The sequence below is a fragment of the Sander lucioperca genome, chromosome 21, assembly GCF_008315115.2.
Source record: "Sander lucioperca isolate FBNREF2018 chromosome 21, SLUC_FBN_1.2, whole genome shotgun sequence".
Taxonomy (NCBI): Eukaryota; Metazoa; Chordata; class Actinopteri; order Perciformes; family Percidae; genus Sander; species Sander lucioperca.
In genome coordinates, this window is record NC_050193.1 from 13,035,493 (window position 1) to 13,057,265 (window position 21,773).

General features: G+C 38.9%; 1 long non-coding RNA gene and 6 gene segments (V, D, J or C); 1 reads left to right on the forward strand and 6 right to left on the reverse strand.

Moving 5' to 3' along the window:
- Positions 1-481: 481 nt before the first annotated feature.
- Positions 482-21,339, reverse strand: LOC118494194. The segment is given in 2 exon segments: positions 482-1,108; positions 21,242-21,339. Coding segments are annotated over 2 exon segments (366 nt in total).
- On the reverse strand, positions 2,044-2,531 carry LOC116051908. The segment is given in 2 exon segments: positions 2,044-2,351; positions 2,450-2,531. Coding segments are annotated over 2 exon segments (351 nt in total).
- On the reverse strand, positions 9,465-10,036 carry LOC116051866. The segment is given in 2 exon segments: positions 9,465-9,806; positions 9,933-10,036. Coding segments are annotated over 2 exon segments (363 nt in total).
- On the forward strand, positions 9,529-12,615 carry LOC116051932. The gene is made up of 3 exons (XR_004105457.2): positions 9,529-9,627; positions 9,824-9,831; positions 12,586-12,615. It is a non-coding gene; the product is annotated as an uncharacterized LOC116051932 (long non-coding RNA).
- On the reverse strand, positions 12,403-12,888 carry LOC116051904. The segment is given in 2 exon segments: positions 12,403-12,753; positions 12,840-12,888. Coding segments are annotated over 2 exon segments (357 nt in total).
- LOC116051924 lies at positions 15,785-16,417 on the reverse strand. The segment is given in 2 exon segments: positions 15,785-16,129; positions 16,219-16,417. Coding segments are annotated over 2 exon segments (345 nt in total).
- On the reverse strand, positions 17,315-17,878 carry LOC116051888. The segment is given in 2 exon segments: positions 17,315-17,659; positions 17,747-17,878. Coding segments are annotated over 2 exon segments (363 nt in total).
- Positions 21,340-21,773: the final 434 nt, after the last annotated feature.

Sequence of the window (21,773 nt, forward strand, 5' to 3'; positions counted from 1 at the left end):
TTAAATTCAATTTTGTTTTGTTTTATTTATCATTGATATACCATGACATGACTTATGTATGTATTTGAATTTTTTTAACATAAAAAAAAAATATTTAATATATTGATATAACACCATGCCAATAAAGGTTGGCCAACATCCTTTTATTCAGACCATAATATTGGATAAAACTATTCATTAAAATGTGTTGTGGCACAGAATAATCTATAATAGTGAAAAAAGCTATATTGGTTACAAATACTGTTTTTTAATTATTTTATTTTATTTTTTATTTTTTTCAAAATATTTATTAAAATGTTTTGTAAGATATTGGAGAAATACTGGGAGCTTGAAAACATACAGCATGTTACTGGACTTGAAGAGCCCAGAACAAAACACAGATAAATGAAAATAAACAATAGATTATATAATTATTGTCATTTGGTGAAATGAAATGAACACTGTTGTAAAATTGATAAATAAAAATGTTAACATCAAAGCAATGATGAATGTTTTTTTTTTTTTTTTTTATTTGGACCTGTTGGCAAGCCATCAGTAGTGAGAGGTCAGGAAAGACTCAGATCATTTTTTTGTTATTGTTCTTACAGCTCAGCCTCATATAAGAGATAATAATCCTGATGGTGTGTGAACTCCACTTTTTGTTTCTGTTTAGGGCAAGTTGTGACAAAAGCATAGTGTGGGGAAATACATCAAATACTGTGAATTATGGGGTATTTAAACTTGCACTTTCTATCAGTGACTGTCACAGTGACATCTGCAGTGGTTTGTGTACAGCTCTGTGGCTTCCTGTGTCACTGTGGCTCTCGAGCACAATAATAAACAGCAGAGTCTTCAGTCTTCAGGCTGTTCATCTGCAGATACACCTGGTCCACGTTGTTGTCTCTGGATATGGTGAAGCGATTCTGGACCGATGTTGAATAAGCTTTAGTGCTTCCACTTGGAGCAGAAATGTAGGCAACCCACTCCAGTCCTTTTCCTTCAGCTTGTCTGATCCAAGCGATATAAGCGTTATCATCTGATATTCCTGCATATGTACAGGTCAGTTTGTGGGATTCTCCAGGGCGCTTTACCACTGGTTCAGACTCAGTCAGAGTCTGACTGCAAACACCTGGAGAGAAAAGCAGTTTGATCAGAACAGAGCCAAACATACCAAGATATATACATATTTTTACAACTAAATTAGCCTCAAAAGAAAGGTGGTAAAAGTCTTCACCTGCCCAGCAGAGAGTTAAAAGCAGCAGTCCTGTCCTATAGTCCATCATGTTAAACTGTGTGTCCACTGTTCTCTGTCCTCCTCTCTGCACTCAGATAAGTAGAGGTGGAAGATATCTGAGATTTGCATTAACTCCTCCTTTTTGATTGAACAGTGTCCTGTGTTCGATCTCTCCTCAAAACATATTTTCATGTTACGGCTTTCCCCTTAACATATTTTGTGTTATTCTTACAGTAAGAATAATCTTACTGTATCTTAGAATTCAGATTCTATTTACATTTTTAATGTAACGTCATTATTATCCATGTTTTACTGTAAGTCGCTCTAACATTTGAACACATTTATTTACTTGGCAGATGTTTTTGTTAAATGCAACAAATAATTACAAATAATGTAATAGTGTTACTGTTTACATATATAATTATCAAGATAATTATCATTAGGAAAATGGGTCTTCGTTTATTAAATCACCTTGTATGCTTGGTTTGAGATCGACAAACATTATCTTATGTCTCCTTTTTTTTAAATTTGAGATTTTGAGTCCTGATAATAAGAACAGGGTTTCATGCATTTGTTCCAGGAAAACTCTGACATCCAACGTGTTTCAGTTGTGTGCATTTAACAATGTAAACATGTAATTCAGTTTTTGTTGTGGGAGAAGAGACAATGATCAGTGATTAAAACCCCAAAGTATTTAAACTCAAGCAAGAGTGCAGGCTGTGTGCTGGAGTTGAAACCATTAGTGGTCTGAGGGCTCCTCCTCTGGTGGCTTCATGTTACAAGTGTTCAGGCTCTGAGGGGTTTTTGTTCAGGTCTACTGATGGTTTGTGTTACTGTGGGTGTCTGGCACAGTAATACACAGCAGTGTCTTCAGGCTGCACATTCTGTCCATTTAGAGTCACTGTGTTGCTGGAAGAGTCCAAGCTGATACTGAACTTGTTCTTCAATGAATCTTTGTAGTATGTTGTGTATCCAACACGTCCACTTCCAATCCACTCCAGTCCTTTCCCTGCAGGCTGTCTGATCCAAGCTGTGTAGTAGCTACCAACAGAATAAGAGACCTGACAGGTGATGGTCAGACGTTGACCTGGCTGCACAGTCACAGAGGCTGGCTGGGTCAACTGTTCACACTTCACACCTGTTAAAGACAAACATGATGAGTATTGAATCAGTGTAATAGCAGTGAACAGTGTGCTGTGATCATACTGTCAGTGTCTCTGCCTCAGTGAGACTCACAGGATCCAGCAGCCAGCAGCAGCAGCAGAGCTACAGAGAACATGGTTGCTATTGAAGGTGATCTGATGGGAGCTTCTCTTCTTCTGCTGCAACTGACAGCATGAGATCAAGTCTTTATAGCAGACTGTGAGGAAGTTCACTTTGCATAGAGAAGGACACTGACAGGCTATAAAAGAAGGATGGACTGTCCTGTCACAAGTGATAGGTTGGAATTGTGTTATGAAATATATTTTTGACACATGAAAGAAAATTTAGCTATTATTACAAACTTAAAACAAACTTAAATTCCATTTGTTTTTAATCACAAATTGTCTAACACAAGTCAAACATGTCAGAGAAATAGATTTATATTTACAACAGAATTAACAGATTAACAGAATAGTTATTGTCTGCTTCAACTATATATTGGGGATCTGCAATAAAACATGTGTGAATGGAGCAGTTTTATTGAGACTATTTCTCTGAATGTGTTGATGATGTTGAACTGAAGCTTATGATGTGAATAAGAAAAGAAGAAAGCAAAGATTTGACTTGTTTTGACATGTTAAGTTTTTGTACAGCGATCAACTAACGGGGATTCTCACTGAGATTTTCAACATCTCCTTGACCCAATTCATCGTTCCATCCTGCTGGAAATCCGCCATCATCATCCCAGTTCCCGAAAACATCAGCTCATAAAAGTCTGAACGATTTTAGGCCCATCGCACTCACATCTGTGGTAATGAAATACCTGGAATGGCTGGTTGCCCAGCACATCAAGGCCTGCCTCCCACCATCGTTTGACCCTCACCAGTTTGCCTATAGGGCAAACCGTTCCACTGAGGATGCCATCGGCATCACGCTCCACTCAACGCTGAGCCACCTCGAACACCCAGGTAGCTATGTTAGACTGCTCTTCATAGACTTTAGCTCAGCCTTCAATACAACAATCCCGGACATTTTGATTAAAAAACTCTTGGGTTTACACCTCCCCCCCTCCACCTGCGCTTGGATAAAAGATTTCCTCTCAAACAGACCTCAACAAGTAAGACTCGGCCACCATCTCTCCTCCCCCCTTACACTCAGCATTGGATCCCCCCAAGGCTGTGTGTTGAGCCCACTCCTGTACACACTTTACACATCTGACTGCTCCCCCTGAAAGCACGCACCGCCAGATTAACAAACAGCTTTTTCCCCTGGGCCATACGTTCACTGAACAAACAAAAACCCTGTAAAACAATGGCCATTTTCCACCTTAACCCATCTACTATCCCCTGTTATGACCAACCACACTACCCCTGGCAACTGTGAACGTTTTTATGCTGAAGCCTGTTGCTATTTTACACATATGTGAGGGAGGGTGTGTATTGTCTGGGAGGGATGGGATGGTGTCAGTCAACTGTCTGTATCCCAAGATACATGTGCTGTATATGTGGGTGGGTGGGTGAGTGTGTGTGGGAGAGAGAAAAAGAGAGAGTGAAATGTATGTAGGGAACGGGGGGGGCGGTTGTCTGTTTGTCTGGTCTCTACATATTTACATATTTTATTATTTATCTTTTTAAAAGCACTGATCTGGAGCGGCACCCTGAATTTTGTTGTTTTAATACACTGTATTTTTTTCAATGACAAATAAAGCTTGATTGATTTGATTGATTGCTCCTTCCTGTGTCACTGTGGGTCTCGAGCACAATAATAAACAGCAGAATCTTCAGTCTTCAGACTGTTCATCTGCAGATACACCTGCTGTCTGCTGTTTTCTCTGGAGATGGTAAACCGGCCTTTGACTGACTGAGAGTAGCAGATACCACTGCCACTGCTGATGTAAGCGATCCATTCCAGTCCTTTTCCTGCAGCCTGTCTGACACAGTTCATAGGGTAGCTGCTGAGTGTGAAGCCAGATGTTGTGCAGGTCAGTCTGTGGGATTCTCCAGGTCTTTTAACCACTGGTTCAGACTCAGTCAGTGTTTGACCCTCAGTACCTACAGACATTTAAACAGCTCATTATTTACTGTAATGCAGCCATGTTGTCTTTGTACCAGGAGGTTTATCAGAAAAACATCTATTGTTCTTACCTGCCCAGTTAAATGACAGGATGAGAAAAACAACCAAATAATCAGGTGTGATCATTGTTAAAGCCAGTTGTCTCTGTCCAGTCTACAGCGTGTATGTCAGTGATTTAGTGTCTGTCCTTCACTCTGCAACACATATGTAGAGATGGAAGAGGTCAGAGATTTGCATTGACTCCTCCTCCTATAAGAGAAACACAACACATCTCTTGGGGAAAAAAATCATAATTTTACATTATGATTATGATTATGATTTTTTTATTCAAATTATGATGATGATGATTTTCAAGTTATTCAACTGTCACATTTTGTTCATAACCAAATGTAATGTATTCATATATTCTGCTCAGCAGTATTTGATGGGCCATCCATTTACTGGATATATCATGCAACACTTGCAGCTCGATAACAAAAATAGAAACATTATTAACCATTATTGTAAAAGCACGTTTAATTTACTGTTTTGTAAACAGGAAGTCACACACCACAACAGCAGCTGTTGCTTTTTATAATGTGCATGTATGTTTGCGTGTGTGTTTGGTTTAGAGACACTGTGACATTCTCCCTAGTGTCATGTGACGTCTTATCTTCTACTGCCACCTGGAGGTATTCTTGAAAATAAATTGTATGAGGTTTTTCTCAAGCCTCTCTGCTTCCTTTAACCACTGTGTGTTTTGCACAGTAATACACAGCAGAGTCCTCTGGCTTTAAGTTGGACAGTCTCAGATACACCATGCTGTTGCTGTCATCTCTACTGATTTCTACACGGCCCTGCACACTGCTGGAATAAGTGTTTCTGCTTGAAGCAGAGAAGCCTCTCCCTATCCATTTCATTCCTTCTCCTGCAGGTTGTCTGATCCAGCTCATAACACAGCAGCTAAATGTGAAGCCAGATCCCCTGCAGGAGAGACTGAGAGTCTCCCCAGGCTTTTTCACTACTGAACTGGAAGGAATGGACTCCATACTCTGACCTGTACAACCTGATGAAATGAAAGGAGAGAAGAACCACAGAAGAAAGTGAGACAGTCACCTGGGAAGTTTTCTGCTGTCACTGACTGACCATCAGTCCATGTTGTCTGAGAAAAGAAAACACAGCAAGAAGCAAGAGAACTCACAGGGCAGAGAGAGAGCAACCAGCAGAAGAGTGAGTGTGTTCATCATCCTGAGGCTGGAGATGTGACATCTGATGCTCCACACAAAGTACAAGAGCAGTCAGCAGGACAGAAGTACACTGCCCACACTGAAGATTTGCATCAGGACATAATGGGGAGGGAGTGGCTCCTAAACCAGCACTCTGTTATAGTTTGTATAATTTATAATTTGTTCATTTTTTAATTATAGTTTCTTGTCATTCTATGTTAGATACAATATCACATTCAGAGACAAGAACACTTTGTTTTGTCTTGTTCTATCGGTTACACTTTATAATTATGATACATGAATTGTGCATGACTTCATGCATGAAAAATCATGAATTAACTCATGTAGTACTTCAGTAATGTACAAAGATTAATAGTATATCATGCATGACTTAATGCAGGAACAATACGTTAATTAATGCATCAATTAAGGTATTTGAATCATCAAGATTTCTGATTTATTAATGATGTTCATGTCTTCTTCAAAGAACTGACCAGTCACAGCAGTGTACATATATTCAGAAAACATGTAGTGTTGTAATCATTGTTAAATAAAAATGCATCATCCATTACTTCATCATGTTTGTGTCCCTTCAAATAAAGTGCTGACCTGTTCCATCTTTAACATTGACAAATAAGATATAATTAATGGTGGCATAAAATTAAATGTATCAAGAATTGAAGGAGTGGGTTGGTAAAATAATACTGAGGTCACTACATTGACACAAAATACAGTATACTGCAGATGCATTTTTATGGTTGCTGTATTCACAACAACATAAGGCACTTAAACAGTAATGCCTGAGAACAATGCTCACCCAAATAGGATATTTATGAATTTTACTTTATACTAACTTACTACTTGACAATATTTGTATTTGATGGGTCACAGTCAGATTTCCAGTCCCATTATTATAAAGTGTTACCGTTCTATCATTTAATGATGAAAAAAGGCAGTTTGTATGGTACATGTTAAGTTGAACTCAAGAATTAATGGTTACATTACATTTATCCATAGCAATCTCATGTAAATTTGTGTTTGAGTCACATGCTGGTTGCTGGGTATTTGAGCAGGTCTGTTGGTGGTTTGTATCACTGTGTAGCTTACACACACACACACACACACAGTAATACACAGCTGTGTCCTCAGGCTGCAGATTCACTCCACTCCACTGAGCTAGAAGACGTGTGTGTGGTAAAGGAACTTGTTCTTCAGAGCATTATTTTGGTTAAAGCCACCTTTACCTCACCAATGGCAAATCCAGTCCATTGGTTTTCCTTCACTCTGTCTGATCCAACCTGTTGCATAGCTGTCATCAGTCAAAGAATAACCAGAGACCTGACAGCTGATGGTCAGAGACTGTCCAGGCTGCACAACCATTGAGTCTTTCTGGATGAGATCAATACTGTTCACACCTGTGGAAACACAAATCAACATTATCTCCATCATTCATCTGACTATTCAGTGTTTCTAATGTGTGTATTAGAGTGAATCCACTGAAAGCTCCTCACAGGATCCAGCAGCCAGCAGCAGTATCAGAGCTACAGAGAACATGTTGATGTTGAAGGTGAACTGATGGGAGCTTCTCTTCTTCTGCTGCAACTGACAGCAAGATATCAAATCTTTATAGCAGACTGTGAGGAAGTTCACTTTGCATAGAGAAGAACACTGACAGGCTATAAAAGAAGGATGGACTGTCCTGTAACACTTAGTCAAGACTATTATGACCATTTATTTTATTAAAGGAAAGAAAGTGTAATACAGACACATATTGGAAGTACATTGATTTTCTCATCTGATTTTCAAACAAGCACAAAATGTCTATTAACTATTCTGTTGACGTGATAGTTGGCTGATGTTGAGATTGTCTTAATGTGGGTGTTAAATATTTTCTCTGAGTCCATAAGTCAGACTGTTCTTGGATTGGCATTCTTTCCTTAAGTGATTCAAGGTGAACATTGTTCTTTAATTGTTATTTGGCACCAAAACAAAATGTTTTAGATATGTATTTATTTATATTTGTAGTAGTTATTTATGTAAAGTTGTCTTGGGCATTTATTTTGCACATCAAATAATTGATTTGTTCAATCACTAATTGGCTGTTCGTTATGGACATTTGTGTCGTCCACATATATATGTTGAGATATTCTGTTGTTTCCATAATCTAAATAGTGTCAGCATGTAAAAGCCCAATAAATTATACTTGGGAAACTTTTCGTCATTTTGATCATTCAAATGTGTATGACTGACAACAAGTGCTACCCAGTTTTACACACTGTATTACACAGTGTGTGATTATTATTTCTCACAATATGTTAAATTGAATATTTATATTCTTTACAAACCTTATAACAGAGTAAAATACATTCATACTTCAACAGTCTCAATCAAACTATAATTCAGTCATTACATTACATCATCATTACATTGCTGGTAGAAATAAAACAGGAAGTCAAAAATCATCCGCTGCTGTCATTGTGTGCCTCTTTGTTTTATTCTCTTACTGCCATTATTAGTTTAGGTCTCCTACTGCCTCCTGTTGGTCTTTGTTAAAAAAAAAAAATGCATTCTCTAAGGTTTTTGTATAGCTCCTTTGGTAACTTTAACCAGTGTGTGTATCTGGCACAGTAATACACAGCAGTGTCTTCAGGCTGCACATTCTGTCCATTTAGAGTCACTGTCTTGCTGGAAGTCTCTAAGTCGATACTGAACTTGTTCTTTAGTGAATCTTTGTAGTATGAAGCTCCAGTATGTTTCATTCCAATCCACTCCAGTCCTTTCCCTGCAGGCTGTCTGATCCAAGCTGTGAAGGAGCCAAGAGAATAAGAGACCTGACAGGTGATGTCATGAGCTACAGAGAACATGGTTTATGTTGAAACTGACGTGCTGTGAACTCCACTGACAGCCTGATGTGATGTTTTTATAGCTGAGAAACAAGGAAGGTCACTGAGTTTGCATAAAATCAAACATATGAAGCATCAATGTTGGTCTAACTGGAGTCAATAGAAGAGTTTGTTCAGTGTTATTATATCTGCAGAGTGAAAATATATGTCTGGATTTTTTGTTTTCTTCGTATCCAGATACAGATAACTTTAAACTGTCAATATTATTTCCACATATTTTCCAGACTTTCTTCAAACATTAAAAATCATTTAATATAAAATAGTTATCTCCATACATGGTACAAGTCAATTCCCTTTTTATGTAAACATAACGTTAAATTCTGTCATCACTGATCTCCACTTTCAGTTGTTTTCTCTTAGAAATGATTTTAATGAAATTACAGTATGTGATGAAAAGAGTGACATATTCTTATTTACCTATTGATTTTATTACAGAGCAATATGAATCATTTCAGAGTTTGAGTATCAGTCAGTTAAGATCAATGAGAACAGCAGATCTGAGTTTCTCCTTTTAGTAACAGAGGAGAGAGAAACTAGACACTGACTGTCCTCTAGTGATTTTATAAAAGAAACAGTAACATTATTTTTTATCTCATAGATTCCACATCATATCATTTACAGACAGTATTGAGTCTTACTTTGTAGAGATGTAAAGTATTTGTAGTAGTTTAATTTCAGCAACCAGATTGTTGGGCTGTCTTTGGACCTTTTATCAATGAGTTTTTAATGTTTTCAGGGATGTGTATAATGCAGGGAGGATTATTACTTTATTTTAAAAACATTTCATGTAAATCACATCATATAAAACAAATCAACAACCTCAAAACAACAAAAGCTAATATAAAAATAAATAAATAAATACATAAATGTTAAGAAAAATACGTCATGCTTGTGCACTACCAGCCTGAAAGAATGAGTACTGCAGGATTTTGTACAGCTGCTCAACCAACTCCAGTCACTGTGGGTGTCGAGCACAATAATAAACAGCAGAATCTTCAGTCTTCAGACTGTTCATCTGCAGATACAGCTGCTCTCTGCTGTTGTCTCTGGAGATGGTAAACCGGCCTTGGACTGACTGAGAGTAGTAAATGTAGCTACTGGAATCACTGATAGTAGCAACCCACTCCAGTCCTTTTCCAGGAGCCTGTCTGATCCAGGCCATCCAGTTGCTACTGAATGACAATCCAGATGTTGTACAGGTCAATCTGTGGGATTCTCCAGGTCTTTTAACCGCTGGTTCAGATTCTGTCAGAGTCTGACCATCAACACCTGTCAAACCAAAAAAGATAAGCATGTCATGCATTACCTTGGTACAAAGATCAGAGAAAATCTTCATGTGAAATATGTCAGTAATACAAATGGGAATGTCAAATCAAGATCAGTGAAAATCTTCACCTGCCCAGCAGATAGTTAAAAGCAGCAGTCCTGTCCTATAGTCCATCATGTTAAACTGTGTGTCCACTGTTCTCTGTCCTCCTCTCTGCAGTCAGATAAGTAGAGGTGGAAGATATCTGAGTTTTGCATTGACTCCTCCTTTTTTGGCTTTCTCCTAACTGTATTTTGTGTTTTCACAAATCATCTCACCTTATCTCTTACTATTTTGACTTTGTTTCACATTTTTAACCTGATGTAGTAAGTATTTAAACTAGGGCTGTCAAAATTAACGCCATAATAAAGAGTGAATGCAAACACTTTTAACACCACTAGTTGTTTTTGATGTAGGATTAATGCACGCACGTTTTATGATTTGGGCCTCGGGACGCTCTTTAATTTTGGGAAACCAGGAAGCGATGCACAGTAATGTTGTGGGTGGCTAGCAGAAACAACCCTTGAACAAAAATGGATAAAGAAAAGAGTTTTGAATGGCAAGTTCAGTTTCAAAGCCCTTCCAGATGGTTCTCTTGACAAGACTAGGAGTAGTGGTGGAATTGTGGAAATTGGTTCTCTGACAAACACATTTTAGATTGTTATTGTAACAGTGAGCTGGTGTTGAAACCATTAGTGGTCTGAGGGCTCCTCCTCTGGTGGCTTCATGTTACAAGTGTTCAGGCTCTGAGGGGTTTTTGTTCAGGTCTACTGATGAGTCACTGGGAGAGTCTTAATTCAATACTGAACTTGTTCTTCAGTGAATCTTTGTAGTTTGGTGGATGCAACACCACCATGTACAATCACTCCAGTCCTTTCCCTACATGCTGTCTGATCCAAGCTGTGTAGTAGCTGCTACCTGCATTTATTTTTTCATATATTTGCTTACTGACTATATTTGGTGCAAACATAAAGACATTGACAGCAGCCAGAATCATGTGAATAGTAATATATTTTGCATGTTTTAATAAAAGACTTTTAATGGTTTCAGTGTTTGCAGATGTTTAAAGAAACAGACATACAGAGAAACTTGGAGCCTTTTAGAGGAAAACAGCTGCTCAGGAACTGAAACCTGACAAAATGCAAAAAACTAAATCCTTTAACAAAGATGAAAACTACTGTAGTTCATCAATTTATAAGTTACTCTTCTGTAATAAACAACACATTTTACCTTCATATGTGTGTGGTTATGTCAGAATTAAAATCATATATCAAATATCATGCAGCATGATTTTTACTTGTTTTTATTCAGAATTCTTCAAAGCCAGTCATACAACAATCATACTCAAATGTCTGTGTTGTCTCATTTTGAATGACTTGACCTGAGGACATTAGTCATGTGAGACAGTGCAGAGTTTATCAGCCCAGGGAGGATGAGGAAAGACAAGAAATGTTTCTTACTGCAGGAGTTGAAGTAGTTTAATTTAATCGTTGTGATGTTTTTGGCACTTTTAGCAACAAGTAATTTTTATTGTATTTTTGTGTGTTTCATCCATCCATCCACCCATCCATCTTTTTCCGCTAATCTGGGGTCGTGTCGTGGGGGGATTAGCTCCAGCAGGGGACCCCAAACTTCCCTTTCCCGAGCCACATTAACCAGCTCTGACTGGAGGATCCCGAGGTGTTCCCAGGCCAGGTTGGAGTTATAATCCCTCCACCTAGTCCTGGGTCTTCCCCGAGGCCTCCTCCCAGCTGGACGTGCCTGGAACACCTCCCTAGGGAGGCGCCCAGGGGGCATCCTTACCAGATGCCCAAAACCACCTCAACTGGCTCCTTTCAACGCGAGGGAGCAGCGGCTTTACTCCGAGTTCCACGGATGTCTTCTCACCCTATCTCTAAGGGAGACGCCAGCCACCGTCCTGAGGAAACCCATTTCGGCCGGTTGTACCCTGGATCTCGTTCTTTCAGTCATTACCTAGCCTTCATGACCATAGGTGAGGGTAGGAATGAATACTGACCGGTAGATCGAGAGCTTTGCCTTCTGGCTCAGCTCTCTTTTTGTCACAACGGTGCAATAAATTGAATGTAATACCGCCCCGCTGCACCGATTCTCCGACCAATCTCCCGCCCCATTGTCACCTCACTTGCGAACAAGACACCAAGGTATTTGAACTCCTTCACTTGGGGTAAGGACTCATTCCCTACCTGGAGAAGGCACTCCATCGGTTTCCTGCTGAGAACCATGGCCTCAGATTTAGAGGTGCTGATCCTCATCCCAGCCACTTCACACTTGGCTGCGAACCGATCCAGTGAGTGCTGAAGGTAACAGGCTGATGATGCCATCAGGACCACATCATGTGTGTTTCATGTTAAGTAAAAATATTTCTCAGGAAAATGGGACATTTTATAATGCAGAGACAAAGGGTAATTTATTATCTAAAAATGGAAAAAACGTAGAATTATTAAAAAGTAGTAATATTAAAAATATAATGTATAAAATATATGATATAAATATTACATTCATATATTATCTTCAATATTTGGCTTCATCAGCCCAGTAAGAATACTTTAGGATTTTTGTACAGCTGCTCAACCAACTCCAGTCACTGTGGGTCTCGAGCACAATAATAAACAGCAGAATCTTCAGTCTTCAGACTGTTCATCTGCAGATACAGCTGCTGTCTGCTGTTGTCTCTGGAGATGGTAAACCGGCCCTGAACTGACTGAGAGTAGTAGATGTTAGTACTGTAGATACTCGCAATCCACTCCAGTCCTTTTCCAGGAGCCTGTCTGATCCAGTGCATCCAGTAGCTACTAAATGTGAATCCAGATGCTGTACAGGTCAATCTGTGGGATTCTCCAGGTCTTTTAATCGCTGGTTCAGATTCTGTCAGAGTCTGACCATCAACACCTGTTAAGATATAAAAAAACATCACATGAATTTAGATGTTACACAATTCAAAACTTTGTTTAATTAAGATCAGTGAAAATCTTCACCTGCCCAGCAGATAATTAAAAGCAGCAGTCCTGTCCTATAGTCCATCATGTTAAACTGTGTGTCCACTGTTCTCTGTCCTCCTCTCTGCAGTCAGATAAGTAGAGGTGGAAGATATCTGAGTTTTGCATTAACTCCTCCTCACAGGGAGGAAACATCTGGACTGGAGATATTTAATGAAACTGAGTCAGAGTCAACCCTCCAAGTCAGCTGTTTTTACCTTTGTCTGACATGTTTTAATTTGTGTAAAATGTTTCAGTATTAACACCACAACCAAATTTATTCGAATGATACACAAATTAACTTTGACACATTAACATACAAGGTTTATTCAAATGTGTTAATTCATAATTAATCTTGTTATCAAGGCTCTGTTTCTCATTAGGCATTTTGAAAACAATAGGCAGCACATGGAGTATTTACAATCATTTACAATTTCATTCAGATCAACATCTACTATCATTTTTGAGAATTACGTTATTGTCATTGTCTAATACTTTAAAGGAACACGCCGACTTATTGGGAATTTAGCTTATTCACCGTAACCCCCAGAGTTAGACAAGTCCATACGTACCCTTCTCATCTTCGTGCGTGCTGTAAGGCTGTCTGACGGCTCCAGCGGCATCAGGCCAGCACAGTACATGTAGGTGAATGGTTCCAGCAATCCTACTGCTCCCAATAAGTGACAAAATAACGCCAACATTTTCCTATTTACATGTTGTGATTTGTAGAGTCACAGCGTGTACAACAAACAACGTAACATCAGACACAGCCATCTTCTAACCATAAACAAACCGGGAACTATATTCTCAGGCGGAAGAATATAGTACTTGGGCGGAATGATTTGCTTTGCAGCAAACCTGTCTGAGAATATAGTTCCCGGTTTGTTTATGGTTAGAAGATGGCTGTGTCTCATGTTACGTTGTTTTTTGTACACGCTGTGACTCTACAAATCACAACATGTAAATAGGAACATGTTGGCGTTATTTTGTCACTTATTGGGAGCAGTGGGATTGCTGGAACCATTCACCTGCATGTACTGTGATGGGCTGCTGCCTCTGGAGCCGTCAGACAGCCTTACAGCACGCACGGAGATGAGAAGGGTATGTATGGACTTGTCTAACTCTGGGGGTTACGGTGAATAAGCTAAATTCCCAATAAGTCGGCATGTTCCTTTAAGTGATGTAACATCATAAAGAGAATAAATATTTACTCATGAGTATAATGTAAAATATATAGAAATATAATGTTAATATATCAAAGTGCTTTGTAATGGGGGGGGGACTCAGATGGCATTAAGATCACATTGCTGTTAGTTGTGTGTGGAGGTTTTTGTGCAGCTGTTCCAGCTGACCAGCTTCTCCTGGTCTCTGTCGTATCCAGTGAATATTGTAGCTTGTCATGCTATAACCAGATATGATACATGACATCTTCACTGTCTCTCCAGGTCTTTTCACCTCAGAGGAAGACTGGTCCAGTTTGAGCTCACTACAAACTCCTGTAAGTAAAGAAATTGGGATAATCATCCAACAAACTTGTAAATCACAGGTTGGACATTTACTAAAGAAGTAAAGCAGAATTATTTTTTTCTCACCATGAATAGTAACTACAATTAACAAACTCCAGATAATGGTATTTTCCATTCTGGGAGAAGTACTGTCATTCAGTACTCTGATCTGAGTGTTTCAGAAATATATCAAACTGTCCCAGTTTTCTGGCTTTTTTCATCTAGGCCGAATACCAGAAGGGAAATTTACATCCTATTTGTGAAGATATAGAGCTGCTGTTTAAAATTAGTTATTAGATGTTATTTTCTATTCCATTGCATTGCATAGGATAGAAAAAATTAAATCCATAACCATTCATGTTTATTAACGCTGCAAAGAGTGCTGTCTTTATTCATGTAATGTAATGTAATTTAAAACATGTGTGTGTGGTTGAGTCTTGCTGGTTGCTGGGTATTTGTGCAGGTCTGTTGGTGATTTGTATCACAGTGGGGTAACGTACACAGTAATACACAGCTGTGTCCTCAGGCTGCAAAATCTGTCCTTTTAGAGTCACTGTTAGAGCAGAAGTGTCTCTGCTGTAGCTGAACTTGTTCTTCAGAGCATTATTTCGACGAAGGCTACCTCCTTCCCACTGATGGGAAATCCAGTCCATTGGTTTTCCTTCACTCTGTCTGATCCAACCTGTTGCATAGCTGTTATCAGTCAAAGAATAACCAGAGACCTGACAGCTGATGGTCAGAGACTGTCCAGGCTGCACAACCATTGAGTCTGTCTGGATGAGATCAATACTGTTCACACCTGTGGAAACACAAATCAACATTATCTCCATCATTCATCTGACTATTCAGTGTTTCTAATGTGTGTATTAGAGTGAATCCACTGAAAGCTCCTCACAGGATCCAGCAGCCAGCAGCAGTATCAGAGCTACAGAGAACATGTTGATGTTGAAGCTGAACTGATGTGAGCTCTTCTGTCTCTCACTGACACACACACACTTCACTTCTTTATGAGGCTACACACAAGGAGGCTGATTTACATATTGATGATAGTTAATCAGCTGACTAAAGTATATTTGAATAAATCAAAATGAAGATGAAATGTTCAGGTGTTCTCACATAAAGAGAAGGTGAAACCTGAATCTCTGACAAACATATGTTTGATTGTTAATGAAAAGTAAATAATGATATGATAGAAGATATATGATTCATTTAAACTGTAGTCAAATCACTGAATGTAATCCATCACTTGAAAGGTTATATTCAATGATGTATCACTGATTGTTATGTCAGAGTATTTAAATTGATTGATTGTACTGTTAATGTTACATTTAATTAAGAACCTAAGACTGTTTCTCTCTTTACTGTAACAGAGAGCTGGTGTTGAAACCATTAGTGGTCTGAGGGCTCCTCCTCTGGTGGCTTCATGTTACAAGTGTTCAGGCTCTGAGGGGTTTTTGTTCAGGTCTACTGATGGTTTGTGTTACTGTGGCTCTCTGGCACAGTAATACACAGCAGTGTCTTCAGGCTGCACATTCTGTCCATTTAGAGTCACTGTGTTGCTGGAAGTCTCTAAGTCGATACTGAACTTGTTCTTTAGTGAATCTTTGTAGTATGAAGCTGAAGTATGTTTCATTCCAATCAACTCCAATCCTTTCCCTGCAGGCTGTCTGATCCAAGCTGTGTAGTAGCCACTAAGAGAATAAGAGACCTGACAGGTGATGGTCAGACGTTGACCTGGCTGCACAGTCACAGAGGCTGGCTGGGTCAACTGTTCACACTTCATACCTGTTAAAAAAGAAAATGTTTTGTAACAAATGATCAAGTTATACTGCAAAAGAAGAACTGTTGACTTTAACAAATCCAGAGAGACTCACATCCAGCAGCCAGCAGCAGCAGCAGAGCTACAGAGAACATGGTTTATGTTGAAACTGACGTGCTGTGAACTCCACTGACAGCCTGATGTGATGTTTTTATAGCTGAGAAACAAGGAAGGTCACTGAGTTTGCATAAAATCAAACATATGAAGCATCAATGTTGGTCTAACTGGAGTCAATAGAAGAGTTTGTTCAGTGTTATTATATCTGCAGAGTGAAAATATGCGTGTCATTTTTTATTTCTTCATATCTAGGTACAGATAACTTTATTGCATTAAACTGTCAATATTGTCTCCACTTATTTTCTAGACTTTCATTTGTTAATACACAACAATAATACCTTAATGAATATATTATTATTCTATCTTTAAACATTAATCATCTTTTTTATATAAAATAGTTATCTCCATACATGATACAAGTAAATTCACTCTAAACAATAACGTTAAATGCTGCCATCACTCATCTCCACTTTCAGCTGTTTTCTCTTAGAAATAATTTTAATGAAATTACAGTATGTGATGAAAAGAGTGACATATTCTTATTTACCTATTGATTTTATTACAGAGCAATATGAATCATTTCAGAGTTTGAGTATCAGTCAGTTAAGATCAATGAGAACAGCAGATCTGAGTTTCTCCTTTTAGTAACAGAGGAGAGAGAAACTAGACACTGACTGTCCTCTAGTGATTTTATAAAAGAAACAGTAACATTATTTTTCAGTCTCATAGATTCCACATCATATCATTTACAGACAGTACAATTTGTAGAACTGTATAATAATTATGTCTTACTTTGTAGAAATATAAAGTATTTGTAAAAGTTTAATTTCAGCAACCAGATTGTTGGGCTGTCTTTGGACCTTGTATCAATGAGTGATCTTTATTGTGTTTTTAATGTGTTTTCAAGTTTTTGTATAATACAGGGAGGATTATTAATTTATAATAAAAACATATATGAAAATAAAATTACAGAATATAAAACAACTTAACAACCTGAAAACAACAAAACTGTAATATAAAATGTTTAAATATATACATTATATAAAAAATATTTCAAACTTGTGCACTACCAGCCTGAAAGAATGAGTACTGTACGATTTTGTACAGCTGCTCAACCAACTCCAGTCACTGTGGGTCTCGAGCACAATAATAAACAGCAGAATCTTCAGTCTTCAGACTGTTCATCTGCAGATACAGCTGCTCTCTGCTGTTGTCTCTGGAGATGGTAAACCGGCCTTGGACTGACTGAGAGTAGTAGATGCTAGCACTGTCATATCTGATATTAGCAACCCACTCCAGTCCTTTTCCAGGAGCCTGTCTGATCCAGGCCATCCAGTAGCTACTAAATGATAATCCAGATGTTGTACAGGTCAATCTGTGGGATTCTCCAGGTCTTTTAACCGCTGGTTCAGATTCTATCAGAGTCTGACCATCAACACCTGTCAAATAAAGAAAATAATCAGTTGCTTTTAATTTTGGTAATGTTTTAAAGACAACTTCAAATCAAGATCAGTGAAAATCTTCACCTGCCCAGCAGAGAGTTAAAAGCAGCAGTCCTGTCCTATAGTCCATCATGTTAAACTGTGTGTCCACTGTTCTCTGTCCTCCTCTCTGCACTCAGATAAGTAGAGGTGAAGATATCTGAGTTTTGCATTGACTCCTCCTGACAGGGAGGAAACATCTGGACTGGAATATCTTTGATGAAACTAAAATTAATTTGTATTGACTAGGAAGCGTCCATATAAGTATGTACATTTTAAATGCTATTTTAAAACACATTACTAGGTTATCAACATTACCACAACAATAATTTAAGCATAATTCATGCCATCTGATTGATTGAAGCAGTGGTGCCCATCACACATGGATGTGTCATTGTGATGGTTTATGGCCATTTCATGGCAGAAAATTTGTAACAGATTATCATTATGAGGAGAACATCAATCTCTGGAGCATTAGGCGCTGAAAACAATTAAATGAAACATGTAGGCTACTGCTTTTCTTCCCTGTCTTTTGTTCCTGTATATGGACGTCACTGGGACAAGTGTTAAAGTCAGTCATTGTCTGCCCTCTAGAGTTTTAAAACAGGAATGGTAGCTACTTTTAAACAGAGAAAGATTACTCACTTGTGACACCCAAAAAAATGTTTGTTATTGAAGCCCTGTGCTTGTTCCCTTGTCACTACCCGATGTGAGTCGAGTGCAGATGTGAGTTGCGCATGCGTCACTTTGCGCGTCACTTTGGACAATGACGCGGCGACATCTACACGCTTTAAACTTTTAACTTTAAATGAGGTTCAGCATGTTTTCCTGCAGTTTTTGGAGTCTTGTGGAGTAAACATGCATAAGGGGTCATGGGAGTGGAGTCCATAACCGGTTGTTTTCTCTATAAAAATTGTACCTGCTGCCTCTTAATTGTCTGAAATCTTTCTTTCTCCGCTTTATGTACCCATAGACAACATGAATTTATTGATGTATTAATTTGTACTTTATTGTCAATAGAGCTTTGACCTACTGAGGGTCATTGAGGAGGCCACTGGCATTGGGGCAAAAATCAAGAGGGGGGAGAAAAGTTTATTATTTTATGGATTTCACAAATTTCAGTATGACACAGCCGCGCCCACCTTGCTTGCAGCCTGATCCGGATCCATTGGTGTTATGCCGTAAACTCAACTCACATCGGGTAGCCAGTAAACCGTTTAAATCTGAGCACGCGCAACTCACATCTGCACCCAACTCACATCGAGTAGTGACATCCCTGCTTACCTTTCTTCCATCCAATGCATGCTGGGATACACTCAAGCACTAACATGACAGTAAACAAAAGCAGAAGATGCATTATTGTAACTGATGTTTAGAGGACTAGAATTTATTTTATTCATCATTACAGCTCAGAATGTTTTGTTGACCTTTTAGATATTTGAAACAAAACAAATAGCATTTTATCCTTATGTATTTCCATTTATATCATATATATATATATATATATATATATATATATATATATATATATATATATGTTTTCAACAAAAATCATTCCACCCATCATTTCTATGTGATTTTCATGATTTTGCACCTTATGAAGGAGTTGATTCTGAATCATCAAAAGGTGTGAACATTTACTATCAACTTGTAAAGGTTAACCTTCAAAGATGAAGAATGTCAGACAGTTGTGCTCTATAAGTCCAGTAAGTTCTGTAGGATTTTGTACAGCTGCTCAAACAACTCTGTGGCCATCGGGCACAATAATAAACAGCAACTTCAGTCTTCAGACTTTTCATCTGCAGATACAACTTCTTTCATAATGGGAAAAGATTTTGCTAAGATCTATGAACAGACAAAAACAATCTTTCAAGTCACAGTTATTTTAAAACTGAAAGAGAAAAAATGGCAACAAGGTTTTGGTTTGTTGATGCTTCCTTTTAATGGCTGTAAAATGTGTGAATTAAAGGATTTAGTGTAAAATTGGTTCTGTCATTCTGTCAATTTCATGAAAAAACTTGTGTACAATCTGAAAATTATGTGGAAGCTTTTTATTTTTAAATGCTACCAAAATGTTGATTTTTGCATGATCTTCAAGCATTTACTTGTGGTATTTGTGTACTTATCAGCAGTATGGCACAACAAAGTAATACTAAGTCAACTATATGATCCCAGTGGTGATTATAAATAGAGGAAGTAGTTTTTGTATGACTCTCCTATTATCGTCTCTCATTGTGTCTCTCGTGCACAGTAATACACTGCTGTGTCCTCGGTCTTCAGACTGTTCATCTGCAGATAGACTTTACTGCTGGAGTCATCTCTGGAGATGGTGAATCTCCCCTGGACTGACTGGGAGTAGTAGCTGCTAGTACTGTAGATACTCGCAATCCACTCCAGTCCTTTTCCAGGAGCCTGTCTGATCCAGTGCATCCTGTAGCTCCTAAATGTGAATCCAGATGTTGTACAGGTCAATCTGTGGGATTCTCCAGGTCTTTTAAATCGCTGGTTCAGATTCTGTCAGAGTCTGACCTGTGAGGGTGAAGACAGAACGGACCCAAACGCTAGGCTCAGCAGACAAACAAGATTTATTAAAGGTTAGGGAAGAGGAGGGAGTGAGGAGGCGGACGCCGGGGACAGGAGAAGGGGCTCTGGGGCTGGAGTAGGATAGTGAGGGAATACTGAGGGAAACGGTGGGGCTAGGATGGTGAGGGAATGCGGAGGGAGACTGTAGAGCTAGGATGGTGAGGGAATGCGGAGGGAGACTGTAGAGCTAGGATGGTGAGGGAATGCAGGGGGAAGCTGTAGGGTAGGATGGTGAGGGAATGCAGAGGGAGGCTGTAGGGCTAGGATGGTGAGGGAGCTAGCGGGGATGCGCAGGGGAACCGGGACCAAGGGGGCCGAAGAGGAGGCACTGGAGTCCGGGGAAGAGGGGAGTCGAGGTGGAGGGTGGCTGGAAGCAGGAACGAGGGCAGGGCAGAGCAGGAGCAGAGCAGGATGAGGTGGAGAGCCGTGAGAGGGGGACCGAACGGTGAGGCCAGCTGACTGGAGGTACGGGAAGCGAGTGGAGAGGATGACTGCAGAGAGGAGACAAAAGGTTAGTGACAGACAAGGACAGGTAAGTATAGTGTTTTTCTCAGAGAGCTTGTGTAGCGTGTCACCAGAATGGCTGAAGCAACGATCAAGCGAAGACAATGAGTGGATCCGGGGTTCATATACTGGCTTGATAGTAGATGGCTGGCAGGTGTGTGCAGCGGGAAGGGTGATGGTGGAATGACGAACAGGTGCGTGTAATCAGCTGGCAGGAGCAGGCGGGAGGAGGGGAACAACACAGGAGACACAGAACGAGGCAAAACAAATAGAAACTGACAGTGGGAATAAAATGGTACTGGGAAACAGAAAATAGAACAAAGACTCACAGCCAGCCGACCCCAACCATAACATGACCATCAACACCTGTCAAGAGGATAAAAAACATCAAGTGAAATAAGCTGATGACACAAATAAAAGCTATGTTAAATTAAGATCAGTGAAAATCTTCACCTGCCCAGCAGATAGTTAAAAACAGCAGTCCTGTCCTATAGTCCATCATGTTAAACTGTGTGTCCACTGTTCTCTGTCCTCCTCTCTGCACTCAGATAAGTAGAGGTGGAAGACATCTGAGTTTTGCATTGACTCCTCCTTTTTGATTGAACAGTGTCCTTCGTTAAATCTCTCCTCAAAACATATTTTCATGTTACGGCTCCTTAACGTAATTTGTGTTATTCTTACAGTAAGAATAATCTTACTGTATCTTAGAATTCAGATTCTATTTACATTTTTAACGTAATTTTTATGCATGTTTTACTGTAAGTCACTCTAACATTTGAACACATTTATTTACTTGGCAGATGTTTTTGTTAAATGCATCAAATAATTACAAATAATTGAATAGTGTTACTGTTTATATATAAAAGCTATCAAGATAATTATCATTAGAAAAATGGGTTCTCGTTTATTAAATCACCTTGTATGCTTGGTTTGAGATCGACAAACATTATCTTATGTCCCCTTTTTTTCAAATTTGAAATTTTGA